The sequence below is a fragment of the Prunus mume genome, linkage group LG2, assembly GCF_029339155.1.
Source record: "Prunus mume cultivar Tortuosa linkage group LG2, ASM2933915v1, whole genome shotgun sequence".
NCBI classification, from domain to species: Eukaryota; Viridiplantae; Streptophyta; class Magnoliopsida; order Rosales; family Rosaceae; genus Prunus; species Prunus mume.
Window position 1 is genome coordinate 40,277,986 of NC_142699.1, and position 23,042 is coordinate 40,301,027.

General features: G+C 37.1%; 3 protein-coding genes, 1 long non-coding RNA gene and 2 pseudogenes across 4 annotated transcripts; 1 reads left to right on the forward strand and 5 right to left on the reverse strand.

The window, feature by feature from the left end:
• Positions 1–135: 135 nt before the first annotated feature.
• On the reverse strand, positions 136–760 carry LOC148920349 (uncharacterized). Its single transcript, XR_016123683.1, has 3 exons — positions 557–760; positions 376–463; positions 136–267 (listed from the first exon to the last, which is right to left on the reverse strand). It is a non-coding gene; the product is annotated as an uncharacterized LOC148920349 (long non-coding RNA).
• Positions 761–949: 189 nt separating this feature from the next.
• LOC148920350 (uncharacterized) lies at positions 950–3,226 on the reverse strand (annotated as a pseudogene).
• Positions 3,227–3,305: 79 nt separating this feature from the next.
• LOC148920351 (uncharacterized) lies at positions 3,306–3,975 on the reverse strand (annotated as a pseudogene).
• Positions 3,976–5,577: 1,602 nt separating this feature from the next.
• LOC103322642 (70 kDa peptidyl-prolyl isomerase-like) lies at positions 5,578–9,263 on the forward strand. Its single transcript, XM_008224569.3, has 13 exons — positions 5,578–6,003; positions 6,159–6,245; positions 6,672–6,932; positions 7,024–7,098; positions 7,193–7,273; positions 7,375–7,569; positions 7,663–7,749; positions 7,850–8,025; positions 8,109–8,231; positions 8,326–8,472; positions 8,563–8,690; positions 8,822–8,942; positions 9,050–9,263. The coding sequence occupies exons 1-13, from the start codon at positions 5,802–5,804 to the stop codon at positions 9,101–9,103; spliced, it is 1,737 nt and encodes a 578-aa protein (XP_008222791.2). The 5' UTR covers positions 5,578–5,801; the 3' UTR covers positions 9,104–9,263.
• Positions 9,264–12,248: 2,985 nt separating this feature from the next.
• Positions 12,249–15,874, reverse strand: LOC103322641 (RNA-binding (RRM/RBD/RNP motifs) family protein). Its single transcript, XM_008224567.2, is given in 9 exon segments — positions 12,249–12,963; positions 12,966–13,038; positions 13,374–13,452; positions 14,040–14,115; positions 14,195–14,285; positions 15,029–15,099; positions 15,299–15,350; positions 15,507–15,604; positions 15,687–15,874. Coding segments are annotated over 9 exon segments (933 nt in total). The 5' UTR covers positions 15,838–15,874; the 3' UTR covers positions 12,249–12,721.
• Positions 15,875–16,781: 907 nt separating this feature from the next.
• On the reverse strand, positions 16,782–19,626 carry LOC103322640 (small ribosomal subunit protein eS8). Its single transcript, XM_008224566.2, has 5 exons — positions 19,495–19,626; positions 19,338–19,410; positions 17,841–18,174; positions 17,196–17,365; positions 16,782–17,113 (listed from the first exon to the last, which is right to left on the reverse strand). Exons 1-5 carry the CDS (start codon positions 19,496–19,498, stop codon positions 17,029–17,031), a joined length of 666 nt encoding a protein of 221 aa, XP_008222788.1. The 5' UTR covers positions 19,499–19,626; the 3' UTR covers positions 16,782–17,028.
• Between the last annotated feature and the right edge of the window lie 3,416 nt (positions 19,627–23,042).

Sequence of the window (23,042 nt, forward strand, 5' to 3'; positions counted from 1 at the left end):
GAGAACATTGCATTTCAGTTTTTCAAGTAAGTGTTCATACAGGGCCCTATGCCAATTTGGTTCTAGAAAGGTTTGCATGTAAGCTGCCATCATTGAATGGCAATTTGTTAGTATATATTTTTAAAACTGCAGTATGCCGTGTCTGTTTAAACAACTTTGAATTTTCAAAATAATTCTTACCCAAGTCCATGTAGACATGTACTGTGGACTATCTGTCTGCATGGGCCCTATTTTCTCCTCCTCTATTTGGATATAGGCCTCAATAACCTGTTTCACATTGATTGGAGAAAAATGGAATTATTAACGGGTAATATAGGTAGCACAAATAAAAAATGCAGTGCAGTGTGTGTTATAGAATTAGTATTTTATACTTACGTTTTGTGACAGTTCCAGGTCCCATACAATATCTTTGATATCATGGTTTGTCACTTTCTCATTATCGAGTCCTGCCCAAAAGCTATCACTGCGGATTCGAATACATGAAATTCACAAGATTAGTTTTAGTTTATTGTAATTAAAAGATGAAAGAGTTGTTCTTTTGGAATAGAGATATTACCTAGGTTGAGTACTTAAGTAGTATTCTTGAATTATGTCCCTGTCCTCCTTTGGAATTTTCTGCCAAACCCTCTTTTGACCCCATCCTAGTTTTTTCTTTGTTGGCTTTTTTTTTCCTTCATCTTCATCATTTGATTCTTGCATACCTACAGGTATTGAATCATGAAGGCTCCTTCCTTTTGGGGGATCAGGAATTGGATTTGTGGCATCGGTGAGATGCCTCTTGTGTTAACTGCAGATTGAAAGGAAACTAATTAGAAACTACATTTGATAAAACAGAAACTGCAATGCGATTTCCTGTTGCATAACGCAATGCGATTCCGTTTACGTAAGCGAGAAACGCAATGCGATTTCGTTTACATCGCGAAACGCAATGCATTTCTATTTGCTTCAATCAGAAAAGCAGAAAAAGCGGCAGCTTGAATGTAATTGCATACCACCTTCGATTTTGAGGATCCTCTTGTGTTGATTGCTCCTCGGAAGAGATAATCTTGAATTGTGGTAGTTCTTCATCATCCTTTTTTGCCTTCTTTTTTGGTTTCTTATTTTTTTCGTACACATAGCAAGATGCTTGAAACCTCTTTCTTTCTCTATTCTTCAGCCTTAGTACTCTTGAAGGAACATCAGGTTTTGGAGCATCTTGCTTCTTCTCTTCTTCTTTCTCTTCTTGTTGCTTCTCTTCTTCTTTCTTGTCTTCTTCTTTCTCTTCCTCTTCTTCTTCTTGCTCTTCAACTGGTTGTGTTGGTTGTGTTGTAGGCAGATCCATCTCCATTTCAAAGACTGTTGGGTCTGAGAACAAGCTTTCAATTTCTACCTTGTACTTTTCTTCAATCTCCTTTTTCTTGGCAATCTTCTCCTTGTCAATACAAGTTTCCTTGCCTTCCAATTCTGCAATCCTCCTTTTTAGATTTTGTATTTCCTGAAGCTGAATGTAGATTCCACTGTCATGGTGGCAGTCAAATATTCTTCATTATCTAATTTCTCTACGTATGTTGCCAACTTCGCTTCCAACTCCTTTGATCTCTTTTCTCCTTGGATAAATATATCCACAATTCCTTCATTTTCTTCTCACTGTCTTCATTTATTTCATCCTTCCACAGTTGTAATCTTTCCGGCAAATGAAGGTAGGATCTTGACGTTAGCGACAGTTGATTTAAATCATCATGGACTTCACCAAGAGGTCTTGAATTGCAAGAGGTTCATTTCCAGCTTCATTCTCAAACATTTTCTTCTTTCCATCCTCTTTTAATTCTGGAGTTTGATCAGCATTATCAGGTTTTCCTTGGTCTTCTGCTTCCTCTGCTTCTCTTTGTTGTCCTTCATCTTCTTTTTCTTTTTTCTGCATATTGAACGGAAACTAATTAGAGCACTGCATTGGAGGAAATGGAAACCGCAATGCATAATTCTTTGTTTAGAGATTCTTATACCTTGTCAAGAGGGACTCCCTCTTCTCTAGTAGTTTTTCTCCTTTTATATGCTTTCAAAATACCCTGTACAATGAGATTGAATGATTCAAAAACTGCATTGGATAAAATACAAACTGCAATGTAGAAAACACAAACTGCAATGCACTGTATACTGATTTTAATTACCTTGTCAACAGTGTCTTCCTCTTCCCTGGTAGTTTTTCGCTTTTTAGGAGTTTTAAAAATACCCTGTACAATGAGAATGATTTAGCATGGATTCACATTCAAGATACATTAAAGTAGAACATGCGATAAATTGCATACCTCGATGTCATTCAAGTCCTTTATTTGGTTGAATCTTGTGTGGAGTTCCACAAGACTCCATTTAAGAATGGCAGGAGTTTCTTTCTCCTTGCCCAGGATTGGTTGTATTATGTTTGTCCTCTCACACAGTAGAAACTGCACAGTTCAAAAACAAGATATATCATAAAACAGAAACTACAGAAGAACATGGCGTGAAATGAGCAACATTCAAGAAGCACAGAAACTGCAATGCAGTTTGTCTTTCACTAAAATGCAAAAAGAGAATACACCAGAAAATATGCATCAACTTGACATGAAATTGAAAGATCAAGCATAGCCAAAACAAGAGCGCAAAACATAACAGAAACTACTGAGAAAAACATGGGGTGAAATAGAAATATTCAAGAAGCCTGAAACTGCAATGCGTTTGTAGGTAGAAGCTGTCTGATTTGTGGTAACTGCTGACGTCTGATTTGTAGTAACGCAATGTCTGATTTGTAGTAAATCTGTCAGATTTGTCTTTCACTAAAATGCAAAAAAGAGAATACACCAGAAAATATGCATCAACTTGACATGAAATTGAAAGATCAGCATAGCCAAAACAAGAACTGCAAAACATAAACATGAAATTGAAAGATATATCATAAATTAGGTTGGAAACTGCTTAGGATAAAACAGAAACTGCATTGAACTAAAGGAAAACTGCATTGCCTAAAACTCAAAATGCATTGCATAAGCCACTGTTTACTTACCAATATTAGGATAATGCAACCCGAAACAGCTCCTATAGAGCCTTCTCCACCCTTCTTTGCTTTTGCTTTTGCTTTTGCGACCAAGGATTCATTCATGTAGGCTGAAACAGCTCTTGCCCAAGAATAGCATGAAAGTGTGTCTAGATTCACACAATGCTCAAATACTTTCCAATGCAAAGTTGATGAAGCGTTGGCAAAAAGGAATGTCATGCAGAGGTGAACCAATACTAGGCTGACCACCTCCTTGTCGTAGTCAACTTCTTCTTCTTCTTCTTCTTCTTCTTCTTCTTCAGCTTCTTTCTTTTCTTTTCCTTTCTTTGTTTTCTTCTTTTCCTCTGCCTTGGCCTTTTCTTTCTTCGGTTGGTTTGCCAAGGAAATTGTCTTTAGTAATTCTTCTTCTACCTTATTTTTTGATGGTTTTCCCTTTAATCCGAAGTGCCTTATTCTGAAGGTAGAAGTGTACTTATCATTGACAAGTTGGACGGATTTTCCTTCATTTGGCAGTCCTAGAATCGACTCACGGCATTGCCTGTGATCTTGAATGCTTGGTGCCAAAGTTGAAGGACTTTGTATCTGGATCAAACTTCTTGAGCAGCTGAACTAAGTCAAGGTCTGACTTATTCATGTTATTCATGTCAATCCTTCGGTTGTAAAACACCTCAATCAAGTTCCAAAATGGGGTGTTCTTGAGAAGCTTCTTCTGCCTTTCATTGAGCTTGTCTTTTACATCCGTAATGATGCTGTTGAAAGCGTTGCAATTGCACCGAAATTGGACATAGTCTGGGTGCTTTGCTTTCCGATCATAGTTTGGCTTTGACTTTGGCTTTGGTTTACTCTTTTGAGCCATCATTTTGAATCTTCGCTTTGGTTGGTTTTGAGCTTCCTCCTTTTGTGGTGACATTTCTTGTGCCATTTGTGATCTGCAACAAGAAGGGATGAAAATACTATTAGGACAAGTAGAGATAAACTACAAGCAAACAGAATGTGCTGAGTTTGTGGTAAGCAATCTGATTTGTCTTTCACTAAAATGCAAAAAAGAGAATACACCAGAAAATATGCATCAACTTGACATGAAATTGAAAGAAGAGCATAGCCAAAACAAGAACTGCAAAACATAACAGAAACTACAGAAGAACATGGCGTGAAATGAGCAACATTCAAGAAGCAGAGCGCAATGCAGTTTGTAGTAAGCTACAATGCAGTTTGTGGTATGCAATGCAGTTTGTCTTTCACTAAAATGCAAAAAAGAGAATACACCAGAAAATATGCATCAACTTGACATGAAATTGAAAGAAGAGCATAGCCAAAACAAGAACTGCAAAACATAACAGAAACTACAGAAGAACATGGCGCGAAATGAGCAACATTCAAAGCCTGTTAGCGCAATGCAGGTTGTGGTTCACTACAATGCTTTGTCTTTCATCTGCAATGCAAAAAACAAAATGTACCAGAAAATATGCATCAACTTGACATGAAATTGAAAGATCAGCATAGCCAAAACAAGAACTACAAAACTGCAGGTAGAATGATTCAAAACAAGAACTACAAAACTACTGAGAACAACATGACGTGAAATGGAAAGAAGTATAAATAATTTATGTAAACTACAATGCAGTTTCTGTTTTGTTCGATCAGTTGCTTTTGATGCTCTTTTTCTTTCTTTTGTAATTTTTCGGTTTTTAGAGGTTTTCAAACCAAAACTAAACCCAAAACCTAAACTACATTGCAGAATGATGAATGAACAGTAAGTAAAATTTCAGAACCTAGAATCGAAGGCAAATTTATGTTAGGGGTCATTTTCTTACGATTTTTCCCCAAGAGTGCTAAACCCTTCAATCGCGTTCTGGTAGTGCTTCGGTCGTCGCTCGTCACTCGTCGCCGTTTCGATTTTGGGGAATAGGTTGGGCTAACTCTTGAAAGAGAGAATGAAGAATAAGCTTCGATCGTTGGTGGTCTTCGATGATGGTCGCACGAATGGGTTGGTGGTCTTCGATGATCGTTGGTGGTCTGGAGGTTTCTGGAGGTGAAGTTGCAGAGGTTTCGGAGGAGAAGTTGAAACGTCGCGCGAAAGGGTTGTGATTCAATTTTGGTTTCGGTTGATGTCGTTTTGGTTCAGTTTTGGCTTGATGTCGTTTTTCAATTTTGGTTTAAAACTAAATACTGAAAATGGCATATGTTGTAATTTTCATATTTTGTAATGGTATTTTTGTTACATTTTGTTTTTTTGCCTTTTGCTAATTAGACTAAATTGTATTTCTTTCTACTAAATTAGTAAACTATATTATGCTTTAAAACTAAAGCTCCCTTGAATTTTTATGGTGTGCGTTAAAAAAACTCATTCCTTTCTTAACTTCGAAAATTTAAATATAAATAATAAATAATAAATAAATAAAAATCACAATAGATTCATGCGATGGCCAATTGGATTTTCATACTTTTGATTATATTAAAAATACTTAAATAATACAAAGAAGTGCATAATTTTTATTTTTTATTTTTTTTTTAAGATAAAGATTTTTTTTTTTCTCGAGAGTAACTATATAACCAGAGTTCGTAAAAAATGGAGATAATTCTGGAACCATCCTGACCATATCACGTTTCAGAACTCTCTAGACTCTCTCTCTCTCTCCCTCTATAAAATCCATTCTCAAGGTGGCTGCTTCTCCGCAATAAGAAGAAGCCCTGCATTGTGTGCATTGCTCTGTTTCACGCCACACCATCTGATTTAATTTCTCACACAGCCTTCAATTACAAACGTCCGTTGTAGTTCGGTTCAGAATTCGCCATGGAAGACGACTTCGAGTTCCCTGCTGCCACCAACAACCTCAACGACGCTGACATGGACCTTCCCGATGTGGAGGACGATGCAATTAGCCCAAGCCCCAAGGTTGGTGAAGAAAAGGAGATTGGTAAGAATGGCCTGAAGAAGAAGCTTGTTAAAGAAGGTGAAGGATGGGACACTCCGGGCTCGGGCGACGAAGTTGAAGGTATATAATAAATGTATATACATATATATATATATTTATTTATTTATATATATGTATGTGTGTGTGAGGTGGTTTGAATTTGATAATGAGTATTTGTTGTTGGTATAATGGGGTTTGAGGCTTCTGGTGTTGATGTGTTGGTGTCGATTTTGCAGTTCATTACACTGGGACTTTGGTTGATGGAACCAAATTCGATTCGAGCCGTGATCGAGGGACACCTTTCAAGTTCAATCTCGGACAAGGTGATTCATTTACACCTTCTCATTGTTTTCAATTATTTGATGTTACAAACTGTCAATGTTGTTAAGTTTGTAGATTGAACACTTGAAATCTGTACGTCTGAAACCAAATTTGTGCTTAAAAGAATGAAAAGAACCTTCCGTTCAAAAACTAGAAACAGCCACATCCAGCAAAATTATGGAGTTTTTATCCAAACCAGCAACAACTTACCTTTATTTTCTTTTTCAAAGTATTGAACTTTTTAAGAATAGCCAATTCTTTGTCATTATGGAAATGCTCTGTATAACTGCTATTTTTTATTGAAAGAAAGAAGACATAGAAGCTGCTATTTTTGAAGTATGGTTTTCCGTGTAGTTAGAGCGTTTTCATGGGTCATGATTGAGTGTGTTTGGTTTCTTTGGGTTATATGAATGTTTGTATAATTGCAGGACAAGTGATCAAGGGATGGGATGAAGGAATTAAAACCATGAAGAAGGGTGAAAATGCCATCTTCACCATACCACCTGAGTTGGCTTATGGCGAGTCTGGATCCCCTCCTACTATTCCTCCCAATGCCACACTTCAGTTTGATGTGGAGTTGCTTTCCTGGACGAGTGTCAGGGACATATTGAAGGATGGGGGAGTTATTAAGAAAATTCTCACTGAAGGAGAGAAATGGGAGAATCCAAAAGACCTCGATGAAGTGTTTGGTACTTTTTCTATGTTTTCCCATGAGTAGAAAAATTGATGAATGGAACTGAATTCATCGGGTTCTTACACAATTCTTTGTTGTCATCTCAGTTAAGTATGAAGCTCGGCTTGAAGATGGGACCCTTGTTTCAAAATCTGACGGGGTGGAGTTTACTGTCCAAGATGGTTTGTTTCATTGCCTTTTACTCATAGTAATATGTTTAGTTGCCTTACATGAATTATTTTCGAGTAATCTGAATGTGGTTTCTCTCTTCTGCAGGCTTTTTCTGTCCTGCCTTAGCAAAAGCTGTGAAAACAATGAAGAAAGGCGAAAAGGTCCTTTTGAATGTAAAGCCACAATGTGAGTACTTTGGCTATATGCTTATATGCTAATGGTTCGTTTTGTTACACTATTTGACTGTTTTCACGAGACATGGAATTTAACGGCTATAATTTTTATAGATGGATTTGGTGAGGTGGGCAGACCGGCTGTGGGAGATGAAGTTGCAGTACCTCCCAATGCATCCCTTGAGATTACACTTGAGTTGGTCTCCTGGAAAACAGTTTCTGATGTTACGAAGGACAAGAAAGTCCTGAAAAAGACCTTAAAGGAAGGGGAGGGGTATGAGCGCCCAAATGATGGGTCAGTAGTTCAAGGTAATATGAGGACTACAGTAAAATTTAGGCTATAATGTTATATTCCTTAATTTTGTGAAAACTCAAAAGTTTTTGTGTTGTTGTGTCTGCCAGTTAAACTTGTCGGGAAGTTGCATGACGGCACAATCTTCACAAAGAAGGGCCATGATGATGAACCATTTGAATTCAGGATAGATGAAGGTAAACTAACAGAATTATAACTTGTTGACCACTCTGTGTACTTATACTGGTTCTAGTTATGATTCAAGTATGGATACTTAAGAGTGGAGTTGTTGAGCAGAACAAGTGATTGATGGACTTGATAGAGCTGTGAAGAACATGAAGAAAGGGGAAGTTGCTCTGGTGACCATTCAACCAGAATATGCTTTTGGGTCATCTGAATCTGCACAAGATTTGGCTGTTGTTCCAGCAAATTCAACGGTGTATTATGAAGTGGAGCTGCTTTCCTTTGTCAAAGTGAGTATGATATGTTTCCCTCGTGACAATTGGAATTTCCTGCTTGTGAAAAAGTTGGACTTAACTTACGTTACTGGCCGCAGGAGAAAGAATCTTGGGACTTGAACACCCAGGAGAAGATAGAAGCGGCTGGGAAGAAGAAGGAAGAAGGCAATGTGTTATTTAAGGCTGGTAAATACGAAAGGGCCTCAAAGAGATATGAAAAGGTATACTTAGTGGACTTGTGCTCTGGTTTAGATGTTACGAACTTTTACTTTGACATGTACAACATCTCACAAAAACCTTCTATTTTGGTGTCAGGCTGTGAAGTTTATTGAATATGACTCTGCTTTCAGTGATGAGGAGAAGCAGCAATCAAAGATGCTGAAAATCACTTGCAATCTGAATGATGCGGCATGCAAGCTTAAACTTAAAGAATACAAGCAGGCCGAGAAGCTCTGTACAAAGGTGTGCCTTGCTGATATCCCACATCTCATGTGACGTGCATGGCTGGTTGGTGTACTTTCTGTTCTAATGTGTGAGAGCTCTGATATGCAGGTTTTGGAACTTGACAGTCGGAATGTGAAGGCCTTGTATAGAAGGGCACAAGCATATATCCAACTTGTTGATTTAGACTTAGCAGAGCTGGATATCAAAAAGGCCCTTGAGATAGACCCAGACAACAGGTCTGTTTCACTGTCAATTGATGCTAAATGGAGTTTTCCTCATGCTGCTTCTTATTATGATTTTCGTTTATAGGACGAGACTTCAATGTCTGTACCGCTGATGTTAATGCGGATTTTGTCTCTGTATTCAGGGATGTGAAACAGGAATACAAGGTTTTGAAGGAGAAAGTGAGAGAGTACAACAAGAAGGATGCGCAGTTTTACGGAGCTATATTCGCGAAAATGAACAAATTTGAACAAGTGAAATCAGCTGTAAGTTGATTTCGTGTTGAATTAATTCGCTTCTGGAGTTGAAGTGCCACTTTCCATTACTGATGTTTTGTGTTCGTTTGTGTGGTTTATTTTATATGGACTTGCAGAGTGGAGGAGCCAAACAGGACCCGGTGCCAATGACCATTGACAGCAAGGCATAAACATAATCCTTCCCCGTCTTTTCTATCATGTAATTGAGACAAACTTGAGGTTGTGGCTTTTTGAAAATTAATAATGCAAACCTCAGATTTATTGTACAACGAACGCATACTTTTATTTAATAACGTAAAATGATCGCATGTAAGACAGTTGCTTGTTCAATTTTCGCGTTTGTGTTATGGTTAGTGGCAGCATGTAGGTATAATGTTGATCGAATAAAGCAACGATAATTCCTTTCGGACTGGTCTTGTTGAACTTAAGCATGCCTAAATTAGTTGGAAAAGCAAGCAGAAAGCTGCAAACCAATCAACCGCACAGAAGTAGAGTGGGAACTATAATTGGCTATGGTCTGACAGCTTTTATCCCACATTCCTTCAACCCATTCAAGAAATAAATAAATAAAGTGACCTTTTTGTACAAGCGATATTAGGGTGTACATAGGGCATTGTTCTTAACAATTTGAGCTATAAGTCTTCGCTTAATTGCAAAAGAGATATTCGGGTGTATAGAAGGCATTGCTCTTAACTATTTGAGTTACAAGTCTTTGCAAGTTGCAATTAGGCGAGTTATGGTTAGGATTTGTTTAACATATACAAAAGGGAACGATGCTATCCATCTCTTGAAAACATGTAGTGAGGGAATCTTACCAAATATAATGCCTACAAATACAAATGAGTATATTGTTGTTTTCAATTTGTCTAAATGAAGAGTGAATAATTGTTCATACCAAATACAGTAATACATAACATGCCATGCCATCATAGATTTCATATTGTTCAATGAATACTATTCCTACGTTTGTGTTTTTCAAAACAATCATTCATAAAAAAAAGTTCCGTACATATCTTGAACTCCCTTACTGACGTCGAATGAAGTGCATAGGTTTCCATAGGCCGATCTACACACGCCCAATATAAATGTTTGTGCTTTTTGTAGGTTTCCATATCTCAATTAGGTATGAGCAATGTTAACTCTTCAGGATTGAATTTGTATTGATCGAAATTGAATGGGAATGACTCTAGGATTTGTTGTAACGTAGTGTATAAAAATATTATAGGCAATGCATGGCAAACACTAAAAGGTAATTAAATTATTTTGAATCATGAACATCTGACCTCTTAGTAATTTTTTGAGTAATGATCGTCCTGCTGTTGCCAATTATTTTGGGTTGTTGTTCTCTTTATGGGTAATTAAATTATATTTGAATCATAAACATCTAACCTCTTGGTAATTTTTTGAGTAATGGTCGTCCTGCTGTTTCCAATTATTTATTTGGGTTGTTCGCTAGATGGGTAATTAATTTAGAAAAGTGCAAAGTTTGTTAAGTTAGAATAAGGATAAATCAAGAAAAAAAATTTCGCTCTCATAATAATGTCATCAAACAAATAAAGAATTAACTATAGTTAAACTTATGAACATATTTTTAGAAATGGTGATGAGGGTACACCTTGGATTAAAGTAGCGAGCAAAAATGCTCCCGCCTATTAGGGTCGTATCCCCACAAAAATCCTTCCCCATCAAAAAAAATTGTCATCTCCACCATGGGCTTTCTCATTCACGTATAACCAACAAAAGTATAAACCTAATTGAGCTAGCCCAAAACTAAAATAGTTCATTTATCTTATGTTAATTACAAAAGATTTCCTTGAGTTAAACCTATATATATAAAGGCACTATAAAGCAAAATGTCATTCTTGTTATATTTTCGAATAACCCTAAAATTGCTGGCTTTTATTTTTTATTTTTTTTTTTCAAAACATAACAATCACATTTTAAAGGGACAAATATGTAAAATAATAGTTTATTTTAATATATAAAAAATTAAGAAAGAAAAGGAGCTTTCATATTTAACAATAGTTTTCTATATAAAAAAATTAAAAGAAAAACTTATTGGCATGTCTGACGTCACGCGCATGTTGAGAGACTTGTTGACTGAAAAATGGTTATGTCCTTTTCCCACGTAACTTTGTGATTTTGTTACCTTGGTATGCTATGACTTGGTAGTAGTTACACAGTAAGATAGCAAACGCTCGGTAAGTCCTAGGTACAGTGTAATATCGGCGAAGACTCTCTAATGCTTAAGTAACGGTTTAGTAAGTTTGAACTACAGATCAATAGGCGTATGCCGTTAGTTCGATTGATTACCTCCAGTGAGATGGTTGCCCTCTTTTATAGGCCTTGGGAGGTGTGCATTTTACTTAGAGTTTCGATGTGGGACTCGGACATTGATTATGTGACTGCCACGTGATCCGAATGCCAAGATTGCACTAATAGAGCGATCGGTAGGTAAGATGCCGAAGCTAGGTGCCGAAGGCTCCCATAGCTCCAGCTTGGTCCACGTGTCAAATGTTTATTGGCTGTTCATTTTGGTATAAACAAGACTAATACAGTACAAGCACATGAATGTAATATCTAATGCATGAGACTGGCTAGTACAAATGGTTGATCCAATATCTAATGCATGACTGGCTAATACAAATCGTTGATCCAATATCTAATGCATATGCATGGCTACAACGTTATTTTTTTTTATGTCAGCTATTACAAACATGGCTTTATTTCACTTGTGTTACTTATTGGTACACTCAATTGTAGAAAATTCACATATACAGATTCCTACAATTGGTACACTCAATTGGTAATTGAATGCTAAGATGAAGTGAACATATGAAGCTACCCATCACACCCTAGTACACAATTTATTTAACTTTTGTTTGGAAAAATGAAGTGTACACAAAACTGACACTTTTCTCCATCTAACAAGAAACTTTCGAGTTAAACCAAAACTATTGAGAAGTGTTTTTGCTTTCTACAGCCATAATAAGTCACTTTCAAACAAACCCTAAATTACTCTAATTTACAGGGAGGGATTTGAACTTGAAGGCAGAGGGGCGAGTTCATTGCCCTCGCCATTGGCACTTCTACAACACCACCAAAAGATCCAAAAAAGCCGTTCAACATAATGGTTGGCAAACCATCATTCCAAAAATATCATACCATCAGGCGAAATATATTAGCTTCACTATAAATATACTACACAGATAATAGAGGGAAGATTTGCTGACTTATTTCCTGTAAACTTAGGATGGCTTTGGTTTCACCAAAGTTGCATAAAGACGAGAAACTTTCATGCTTTTTATACCCTTGGGAACATTGATTAAGAGAACTTTATTGAGCTGGAAGCATAACTCAAATGATATTTCCCGACTTTGCTAAGTAAAACAAGTTCAAAATATTCGTATAGTCAATTCCACAGCAGCCATCTGCATCACCAACAAAGCCACAGTCCTGCTCTAACCTAAATCCTGAAGCCTTGGTGCTAGCTTTCACATATGAGTAAACAGGATGAGAAATGGGTTGGTTAACTTTGCAGGATTGTAAACTATTTTGGACTGTTATGCTTAACAGTTAAGACATTTAACTCATGCCTATGTTTTGACTTGAATCCGGATCACAACTAGCTCCTGGCCAAATTGTGCTTGATCACTAGTTCTTTAGTGTTCCAGCAGGGTCTTAAGCAAGCACCTTGCTGTTCGCATACTGATATTTATCACTAGTAGTGACTCCTCTCCTTAGTGGGTCTTTCTATAACTCCTTGGTGCCTTTCCCAATTGCAAATCTTAATAGTGATCATGGCTAGTGGATCTCTCATGGCGACGGGACTTGTGCCGCTTGTGAGAACGATCATCCCTATCCCTCGAGGTCCTCTTGTGAGAGCGCTCTGCTCTGTCAACAGAGCTCCTGTTGCGATGGTGTTCTGTCTCAACAGAGCTCCTTTTGAATGAATGGTCCTCTGGGTCCATAGATCTTTTGTGAGACCTTTCTTCCTTCTCCACAGGACTGCTTTTGCGCATGTTCGCCCCCTCTCCATGGACCTTTTATGAATACCTTCCTCCCTATCCACAGAGCTCCTTTTCCTTCTGGGTGGGGATGGGACCTACAAACATAAATAAGAAACAAAGACTCTGACAGAAGTTTCGGAGTAGAGATCTGGTAATGCTCCAAAACTAAATTATCTAGACTGCTTTGAGCAGTTGCTACTATATGCTGCAGAAATTGGGAACAAGAATATACATTCATGAGGAACCATACATGTACTCCACTAGTGTAGAAACTATAAATATACGTATGTATATATGTTATTTCAAAAGTTAATTAATTTGTATCTAAATATCAAATGTTTAGTTGAGCTGAGATTGTAGCAAATGCAGGTTAGTATGCACCTAATTTATGACGAACCATACATGGCTAACAGGGCCAAAAGAAAAATACCTGATAGCGTGACATGTATCTTCCTTCTGGAGGAGGTGGGATCCCGAGTCTCTCTAAATCATCATATGGGATTGAACGCCTGGGTACCCAGAAAAATAAAAGGTTTAGAGTCATTAACACCGCAAACAAAAGCACAATGCAACTTTCCATAACAAAACTATAAAAGAATAAAAATGTACATGTATGGCCTCAGAACCCTAGATTATCTCTGCCTAAGCTGAACTTCTAGCCCCTGGTTACACTTTAACCAACCTTGCTTGCTAAGGGAGTTAATAATTAATGCTCCAGTGGCTTGCCACAGATACAGGGTAGAATGCAAACTGAGAATCTTTTCACTTAGTTCTTCCTCTTCCCAAGAACTAGTAGTCCTTCCCATCATGTTTCTTGCCCATTAAATATTTAAATAGGATTTTTAAGGCACTATGCCTACACTTCAAACAAAGAATAAATCATACAAAAGGAGTAAGTTCCTAAAACCATTTTAGTACAACAGTAAGTCTGAAACTCTTCTGTCCTCTTCTAACTTTTTTTTTTTGGTCAACCTCTTCTAACTTAAGGAGCATGAAAACTCTATATCTCGCAAAATGAGATAGAGCAATGAGTGTAACAACTAATTCACTACATGTTTATAGAATATGTTACATCTAATAAGGAAGTAATGCATACAAGGGAGCTCGAAATGGTCTTTCACGTCCTCCGAAACGAAGTTGTCCAGATTCCTTCTTACCACCAAGACCCCCTCCTGGTGAAAACAACAAAAATAACATGAATTTGATCTATGTAGGGTAAACTTGTAAGAAGAATGGGAATATTTAACTGACCTAATCTTCTTGGAATCCAACCTGGCATCAACTGCTGTCTGTTGTAATCAACTATAACTTCAGAATCATCAATAAAGGAATGGTGAGCTTCCTGCAAAAAAGCAACTAACTTAGACTCACCATAGACATGTTATGATATAAGCTGATCATACTTTCATAAACATTAACATCCCCACAATAAACATATGTGGTTACTCATAAGACTTGAATCTAATTTGCCACATTAGTTTGCCTATCAAGACCTGTTTTCTGTTAAACCTTCCCGAAGTTTCACTTCACACTTAAGTATAAAGACCATTTTAGAAAGTGATATCTAATTCATTCAAAGAAGCAAGGCGCCACCAATACTGTTGCATTAGGTAAACACACGTTACCTAATAGCTGTGTTTAGAAATCGAGCAGCTATGAGTGAGATGTGATGACAAGGCACGTGGATATAACTTCAAAAATATTTTATTAGCTAACCAAGCTAACAAGTTGGTGAAATTAATGTTCAATAGCAACTTTCAAATTTTCCCTATTTTTATTTTCCTCAAACTTCTGAATTGCCTCACCTTCCACCATATACATTACACATTAGACATTACTCTTACCATTATGAACAATACAAATTTGATCATCCAACCACAGAAAAGTGATATGCACATTTCTTTCCTCACAACAGTAGCAAGCACAGGCAAAATAATTTAAATTTGTGAGTGAAGGACATGTACATGAGAACAAATTCATGATCATTACTACAGTGTCAAAGTAGAATTCCCCAACACATAAAGATGGACACATATATGAACAAATTCCATATCATATTAAGAGTGGCTAACAAGTTGCAGCCACCTTATATGCACGCTGCATCTCCCTTTCGGTTTCATATTCAACAAACGCATAGCCGCGTGAGGCACCAGTTACTGCAAGAAAAGTAACAAGAAAGTTATGAAGGTGAACCCTCATAGTATTACACTGTCAAAAGAACAATTTTTTTGCAAACCATATGCACACGGCTAAACATTTTAAGTTTTTTTCTACAAGTAGAATAATTTATGTAAGATTAGAAATTAAGTTAAGCCTTCTAAATTTTTCAAAGCAAAATTAAGAAGCTAAGCTTACCAATGTGCCTGACCAAGCGCAAGTCCTTCACTCGACCATACTTGCTCAAAGCCTGAAAACCCAAATAGAAAATTCATTTCAGACCAAAAAATTTGCACAGCATTGGGTTTCTAACTCTAACGACGACAATTGAAGAACTTTCTTTCTCTTTGTATGCTTAACTGTCTGGGAAACCAAACACAGAGAGAGGGAGAGGGATGGAAATGACCTTGCGAAGAGATTGTTCGGTGGTGAGGTGAGAGAGGTGACCGACGAAGAGGGTGCAATAAGGATCGCCGATGAGCTTGGGATCGCCCAAGGGGTCATCTGCAAAAGGGGAAAAGAGTTATGGGGAGGAAAGTAGAAATAAGAAGTAGAGGTGGGAAGGAAAGAGAGTAAGTTTACATACAGAGGCCAGCGGAGGAGCAAAGGAAGGCTCTGTAGACAGCGTTGTCGTGAGGGAGAATGTCTGTGCCGTCTATGCTTCCCGCTTGAACCGGATGATACGCCTCCGCATAGAAAACTGAGTTTACATTTACGTTTCGCCCACTCATTTGCATTTGCTCTCTCTCTCTCTCTCTCTCTCTCTCTCACACACACACAAATTGTATTTGTATAGCAGCAATCGAAAAAGAAAACAAAAGTTCACAGCTGGGTTTCGTGAAAATATTGTTTGGGCCCATTTTGTACCAGCCCACAATTTTAGTTGTGGAATTCTCTAGACACCCTGATCTTACTCAAACCACCCTCACTCTCTCTAAACTCTCAGTTTTCCCCTCTTGCTGAAGCTACCGCCCCCACCTCCCAAAAACAAAAAATCTCAACATTGGGATGGGGTTGGGTGTTTTTCTTCTTCAATTTTCTTTGTTATTTTATTTTATTTTTAATGGGAGGTAAAATGGGCATTTCGAGTAACGAATTGCGTAGTTTGTTTTAGGAGATAGGGAGTGAATAGAATTCTCTTTTACATGAGTTTTCTGCAATCCCACTAACCTTAAAATCCCCATGTTTTTTCATGCCCTGCATCATACTTCATGCACATATCCCGCAACTTCTCATACATCAAACTTAATCCATTCGGCAACGAAATTATAGACCTAAATAAACTAAGGCAAGTTCTTCAGGCAACTTGGATAAGTGTGAAGGTGCATGGTAAATTAAAGAAGCAACATTCATCAAGATGAAGACAAGCTTGGACTGTTTGAAGACCGAAAGTTCACGAAGGTCAGCAAGTCCATGAAAATGAATTGGCGTGGAAAGATATTTCGAAACCTACAGATAAAATTTTGTAATCTGTAAAAGAGGTTCCAATCTGTAGCTACAAGTTGAATTTTTGCAGGCTGCACTCTAGCATCTCAAATCCAGTTAACTGAATCCCAGCAAATCAATCACCATTGTTGATGAACAAGATTTCAATGCTTCAAAACGCCAATTGATTGCCACAAGATATATAGAGTTCATAAAACTCTGGTTTGAAATGTAACAAAATCCACCAAACTCTACATTGACTCATCCAGTAAATTACTTTTGACTAGCACAATAAAAATATCAAATAACAATAAAAGACCCAGCTCGGTCAGCAAAATTGTCAAAATCTTCTAAATCTGGAATACCAGAGATGCCTAGAAAACTTGAAAGACTTGCATTAGCACAGGCAACCAACATGTATGTCCCTAGACAAATGAAAAGGTTCAAACTAAAACAAATCTCATGCGAAACCAAAAGGGACAAAAGTCCGGTCAATGAAGTGTTTATGCAGCAGCACCGGCACCCTTTCCCTTCTTCCTCTGGAGCTTCTTCATGTAAAACTCCAGTTCCTTACCTTCCAAGATGTACCTGATAAAATATGAAAGATACAAAATAAGATGATGCAAGAAAAAGTAAAATTGAAAATATTAACACGAGGTATTAGACTCACCCATCAGCTCTGCCACATTGGCCTGGACGGGAAGATATGCAAGCAAGCAATCTCCCACCCCCAAACTGCTCTTCAATATGGGCGTCCAGGGTGCGACCTTGCTGACGCTTCTCAAGCTTTCTCGCAACATGGTTACTCTTCTTTGCTTCCTCTGTAGTTGCTTCTCCCTCCTGCTTATACATATATGAGATGAAAGTTGTTGGTAATTAGCCTACAACATGCATTCCTATAAGCAAAAACACATAAGATACAAACTATGCTTCTGCGAAAACCATGGACAGGCACATATGAGTTTGGTGAGAAACTAGGGTAGAGCAAAAATCAATATGCATTCAATTTTACCACCAACAAATTGGACTGTAAGATTTGACATCATTAACACTTCTCACTGCTCCGACAACACAATTCAAGAACCATGTGCAGGTAGAAGTCAAAATGCAATAGGAAAGAAGTGACTGGCCTTATTTTTCAAACCAGGTTGTTCTAAAATGACAATGATGATAACTAGGAAAGAGCAAGGGCTAAAGTTTATCCTGACCAATAACCAAAAATTTACAAGAGGTAAACTGAATTCGAGACACGAAAATCCTTAATAAAATCATACAAAAAAAATATGGCAAATAAAGGTATTCACAAAACAATTACCTCTGGGGTATCCTTCTTAGCAGCAGCAGTCTTCTTCTTTCTGCCAATTTCAACTCCGTAATGTTGAAGGTACCATTGCTTAAATGGAGCTGCATCCACCTGGACAATGGCACTTTTCACCAGAGTTTGCGTTCTAACAAGTTCATTGTTTGAGGCATTGTATACAACATCCAGGAGACGGGTTTTACGAGTAACAGCTTCACTACCCCATGAGAAGTTACCAGTATCCAACCTGAGAGCTCTCCACTTCACATTGCCTCCCCGCACACGGATTCGCCTAACAGTCTTGTTGCTTGAAAGCTTAGTATTTGCAGGCTGACGACCGAGCTCATACCTGGATAAATCAAAAAGATTGAAAACAATGAGAAAAAAAATAATCCACAGTTGGTGCACCATGCAAATTTCAACTTAAATCCTCAAACATTCAGGCAAAATCAACAATCTTAGTTCTTAGAAATCCATGAAGCATAAATAATTGATGTTAATTAGGGTTTGTAATTCTCCAGATGATTAAATATTTGAGTACAGAACCAAATGGCAATTACTCTGGATTTCCCATTCTAGGCAATGTCACGTAGCGTGAGTTCTCTCAGAATAGGTAACGTGAGTATCCCTCCCAAAGAGATTCAAAATCCAAACTGATTATTTAAGTTATTTTAGGCAACTACTCAAACATTAGAGAGATTCTTATAAGGTTGATGGACATACAACTGAACTGTCAACCCAAGGACAGAAACCGAGTTTATAATCTCAGGGTCATATCACATTGTTTTTACTGATATCACTGCCTGAAATGGTGGCCCAAGAATATCAATGGGAAAGCACGTTAAGGGGACTAACAAACTCCCAAATTCATTAACAGCAACAAAACAAACCATAACAAAATGAACATTGTTTTATCTACAACAGTTGTAAACCTAGATAAGGTAAACTGGATGGAGCCAACTACAAATATCAAACCTAACAAAAAAACAAAGGTCAAAATGGATGAACAAAAACTAAAATCAACAATACGCATATCATTGCATGCAAAACAGAATAACAAACAAAAAAGAATACCAATTTAAGAAGGCTTAGTTTTGGGCCAGAGTAAAAGTACTAACAATGGCTGAAAACATCCGTTTCATTCACTAGCATTATCTCTAACCACATCAAAACAATCGAACAGCATAACATAGATACAGAATACATTCTATAAGACAAAAACTAGTCATGATTTCAGCAAAGAAATCAGTAAGTAGTGTAGCAATCACCAATAAACCAGAGATCAAGACCGATATAAGAAACGAAGACCAAATCAAAAACCCAGTAATAATTTCCGGTTATTACCAGATCTGTAGCCTAATCGAAACAAGAATTGAAACAGGACAAACACACCGCAAACTATTAAAAATACCAAGCAAAGTATAATACAAAATGAAAAAAAAAAAAACCAAACAAAGACTCAACCAAAGAGATTAGGAAGAGAAATGGGATTGAAAGTGGAAGAGCATTTACTTTCTCTTCTTCCTCCATGCCTTCTTCTTGCCTCCAGTGGCACGTCTTTTGTGCATCGAGTCACGTGAGATACCTACAAATTATCACAGAAAAAAACCATCAGCCATTGCACGAAAAACACACAAAGAGACAGCGAGTGGGAGGGTCTGAGAGGTACCCATGGTTCCCGACTGGAGAGAGAGCTTCGGTGACTTGAGACCGCGAACGAGCTCTCTCCGCTGCGCTTCGGCTGAAGTAAACTCTCAAGCCCTCCTTCGTTTAAAAGAGGCTGGCTGTCAAAACCCTAGGGCAATAATATACGAGCATCGAGGACATTTTCGTCCTTTTAGAGTGGCTAATTTTCTTTTTTTTTTTTTTGGCTACTCTCTTTTTTTCTTTTTTGAAGCGTTTTTTATGAGGTTTGTTTTTCTATGAATTATTAATTAGTCTTTTTATTTCAATTAGAAAATATTCCTTTTGTTTATCAATACTTTTGTTGGATTTTTGTTTATCAGTTGGAATTCAAAAATAACCTATTAGGTAACTCCTAAAAGAAAGAGCATTTGTTTTTTTAAAATATATATATACAAATGATATTGGGGAAGGTGGGCTTTTTACAACTACAAGTCAAGGTTCGACACATGAGATTATTGATCTGTAAATCTTAGTTATTTTCCACTCAACTAGCCTCGTTGGCATTTGTTTGCACCCACTAATTTATTGAACTCACATGTCAATTTCACTCTTTCAATTTTATTAATAAGTTATTATAAACTAGTTTCACCATCATTTCTTTTTTAGTTTTCAATTTCAATTTTCACTTTGAAAATTGAAAATTAAAAACATGTTTAGTAATCATTTTCCTTCTTTTTTTCTTTCATAGTGAAGGTAATTTTTTTATATTAAAAAAAATTCATTTTTTGGTCACTCTTTCTCATTAACCAATTCTACATCATCATACATGTATCGCACTCTAGTCCCAAATCTCGTTATATGGGACCTTTCAACTTGGACATGGTCACTCGACTCTTGCATTTGGCCACAGACCTAACTGGAGCCTTGGGACCCTCAAACTCACCTAAGGCCATCTCTAGTTATAGGGCTAAATGTAATCCAAGGCTAAAAATTTAGCCCTCCAAAATATTAATTAAACTACTATTTAGAGACAATATTTCATATATGTGACCACATTTAAAAAAGAAAAAAAAAAAAAGGGTTTCAATAGTCTGATCTCCAACGGTCATGATCAAGAATTTTTTTTAAACAACACTTGAAAACATTTAAAAAGGTGACCACATTTATAAAAATAATAAAATAATAAAAAATAAAAAAGAGGATGGGTTTCAATGGTTTGACCTTCAATAGTCATGACCAATAATTTTTTATACTTTTTTCTTAAACAACACACCAACTGAAACATTTAAAAAGGCTTTTAAAAATATATATGCTTTAATGTTGGTTGTTAAAAAGCAAATGCATGGGGTCCACAAAAAATTTGGCCTATGCTAAAGCTAAACTACATTTGGCACAGGTTGGAGGCTAAAAGGCCAAATGTGGCCCTCCAAATTTTGGCCAAAATTTTGTTTAGCACATGACTAGAGATGGCCTAAGGACCTTTAGATCCAAAACACCAAAATTCCATTGTGACTTTGAAAAATGTTACAAATTCTTTGTACCATGTACTTTCATTTTATAACATCAAGTTCAGTTGACCTAATGAAATTTCATTTCGTTGTTTCAATGTCACATAAATAGGTGTTACTTCAAAGTTTTTATTATTACTCAACTAAGTTAGATTTCAAATTAGGATACAAGGCTCAAACCTTGAGAAAGTGGACCCACCTATTTCCTCTCGACCACTCCACAATGACTATTAGACTCAGGCACATGGCACTAAAAAAATAACAAAAACTTAAAACAATTAGCAAACAAGTTTCAAACATCTTTCATGTTATTTTTTATTTGAAAACTGAAAACAGTTACCAAACAAGTTTATTGTTCTTAATTTTTTACAAATGAAAACTGAAAATGGATAACTAAGGGCCCGTTTGATAACCATTTCAATTTTAGTTTTTAGTTCTCATTTGTGTTTTTTTTACTAGAGTATAGAGGAAAATGAGAGTGATGAAGAGTTTGAGAAGGGAGTGTTCACCCCGTTTTGTGTTTACTTCTAAGATTGAAGGGCAAAGTTCCCCACTGCCTTGGAAACTATTGAGTGGTCAACAAGACAGCTTTTTTTGGTGTATGAGTGTGCCATTGCTAGCAGTGAAGACTCTAGCAGACTTCTTCTAGAAAATAGATAGCTTGCGCCCCAAGTTACTGATTTCTAAAACAAACGATTGTGAATTTGGGTGAGGAATATCTCCCAAGTAAGTTCTTTTCATGCCTCAAGCTGGTGAGGACTTTCATAATTTATCTTAGTATAAAAACGATTGTTCTGGCGAATAGTTAATAAAAATTGGTATTTTAGGCGAGCGCCCTTTACAAAACTACAAACATACATATCAATGCTAGGAAGGTTAAAGACAACTGGAACTCCATTTATGCCTGGATAGAGGACTCTGATCCAGGCTGGACATGCAAATATCTGGGTGAACTATCAACAACTTCAACTGCTAAGCTTCAGCTACAAATCGATACCAAAGTTCAAGTTTGGCAGAGCTTTAATCTACTTCAAGCTTTGGGAGGCTTTTGGCGAGCGGTGCATCTTCTTGGTTTGAATGGGCGAAGTGGCTGTTCTTGAGGATTTATTGAGCTAGAGACTGCACTGTGAGATTTGTTGAGGTTTTCATGTTTGGGAAAACTCAAACTCTGCTTGTTTTGGCTTTGTTGAACCAAATTTGTAACGAGAGAGATCTCGTTTTGAATAGTTAAGTCTGAACTTTGGGAAATCTTATCTAAAGCTAGTTTTTCTTGGAGTTCAAGTGAGCTTTTGGTTGATTTTTGAGTTGTTTGTTTGATTGATGAATTGAGTGTAAGATTGATTGTGTTTTTTGTGCCCTGTTCACTCCCTCTTATATTTATATAAAAAAATGCATAGGGGCAGGGTTTTCTTTCTTTTAAAATAATGGGCGGCAAGTCTTCTCAAAGATCTACAAAGAGATATAAGAGAGGGAAGATTTTTAATTAAATTCTGGCAGATAAGCTTTCATCAATCAATCTTAGAGATCACTTCCCTATTTTTAAGATAAAGCCTAATTCTTTTTCCCAATTTAACTGCCCCTTGTGAGATTTCAACCGTGATGGTTAGTTCGATTTCCCAGATGAACAACTCTCTATCCTCCTGCTTATCTCCTTTTTGAAAATATGGCATGCGTATCTCTTGAAAGGATGGTGCCTCCTTGGAGTGAAATCAATATTTTTGAATATATAAGAAGGATTTTGATCTTCTGGTGGCAGAAATTTAGAGAAGTCCTTTTGCCACTGACCTGCTTTAATTAATTCTCAATCAACTCAATTGAGTTTGTTGACTTTTCCATTATGGTAGTCACGTGGGTTCTGAAAATGGGTCTCTTCCTTTTTCTTTTAATCATGCTGGGCCCATTCGATTTGCTGGAGCCCAAGGTGTTACTTTTCTTTTGGGGCCCAAGTTTGCTTGCTACATTTTGATGAGTCTTGGGCTGGGCCTCTCTGGACTTTGGGCTTTGCCTTCCGTTTTGCAAAAGCCCAAACTGCTTGAGTCATGTAGCTTTTATTCTAGGCCTTCTTCGTGTTGGGTTGGGCGCA

Excerpts from the sequence above, each read along its gene's own strand:
- LOC103322642 (XM_008224569.3), top strand. The coding sequence starts at position 5,802 with ATGGAAGACGACTTCGAGTTCCCTGCTGCCACCAACAACCTCAACGAC. Across the intron at positions 6,004-6,158 it reads CTCGGGCGACGAAGTTGAAG|TTCATTACACTGGGACTTTG; the intron begins GTATATAATAAA and ends TCGATTTTGCAG. Across the intron at positions 7,570-7,662 it reads TGATGGGTCAGTAGTTCAAG|TTAAACTTGTCGGGAAGTTG; the intron begins GTAATATGAGGA and ends TGTGTCTGCCAG.
- LOC103322640 (XM_008224566.2), bottom strand. Across the intron at positions 18,175-19,337 it reads GCATGGAGGAAGAAGAGAAA|GTATGAGCTCGGTCGTCAGC; the intron begins GTAAATGCTCTT and ends TGATTTATCCAG. Across the intron at positions 17,114-17,195 it reads CAATGTGGCAGAGCTGATGG|GTACATCTTGGAAGGTAAGG; the intron begins GTGAGTCTAATA and ends ATATTTTATCAG.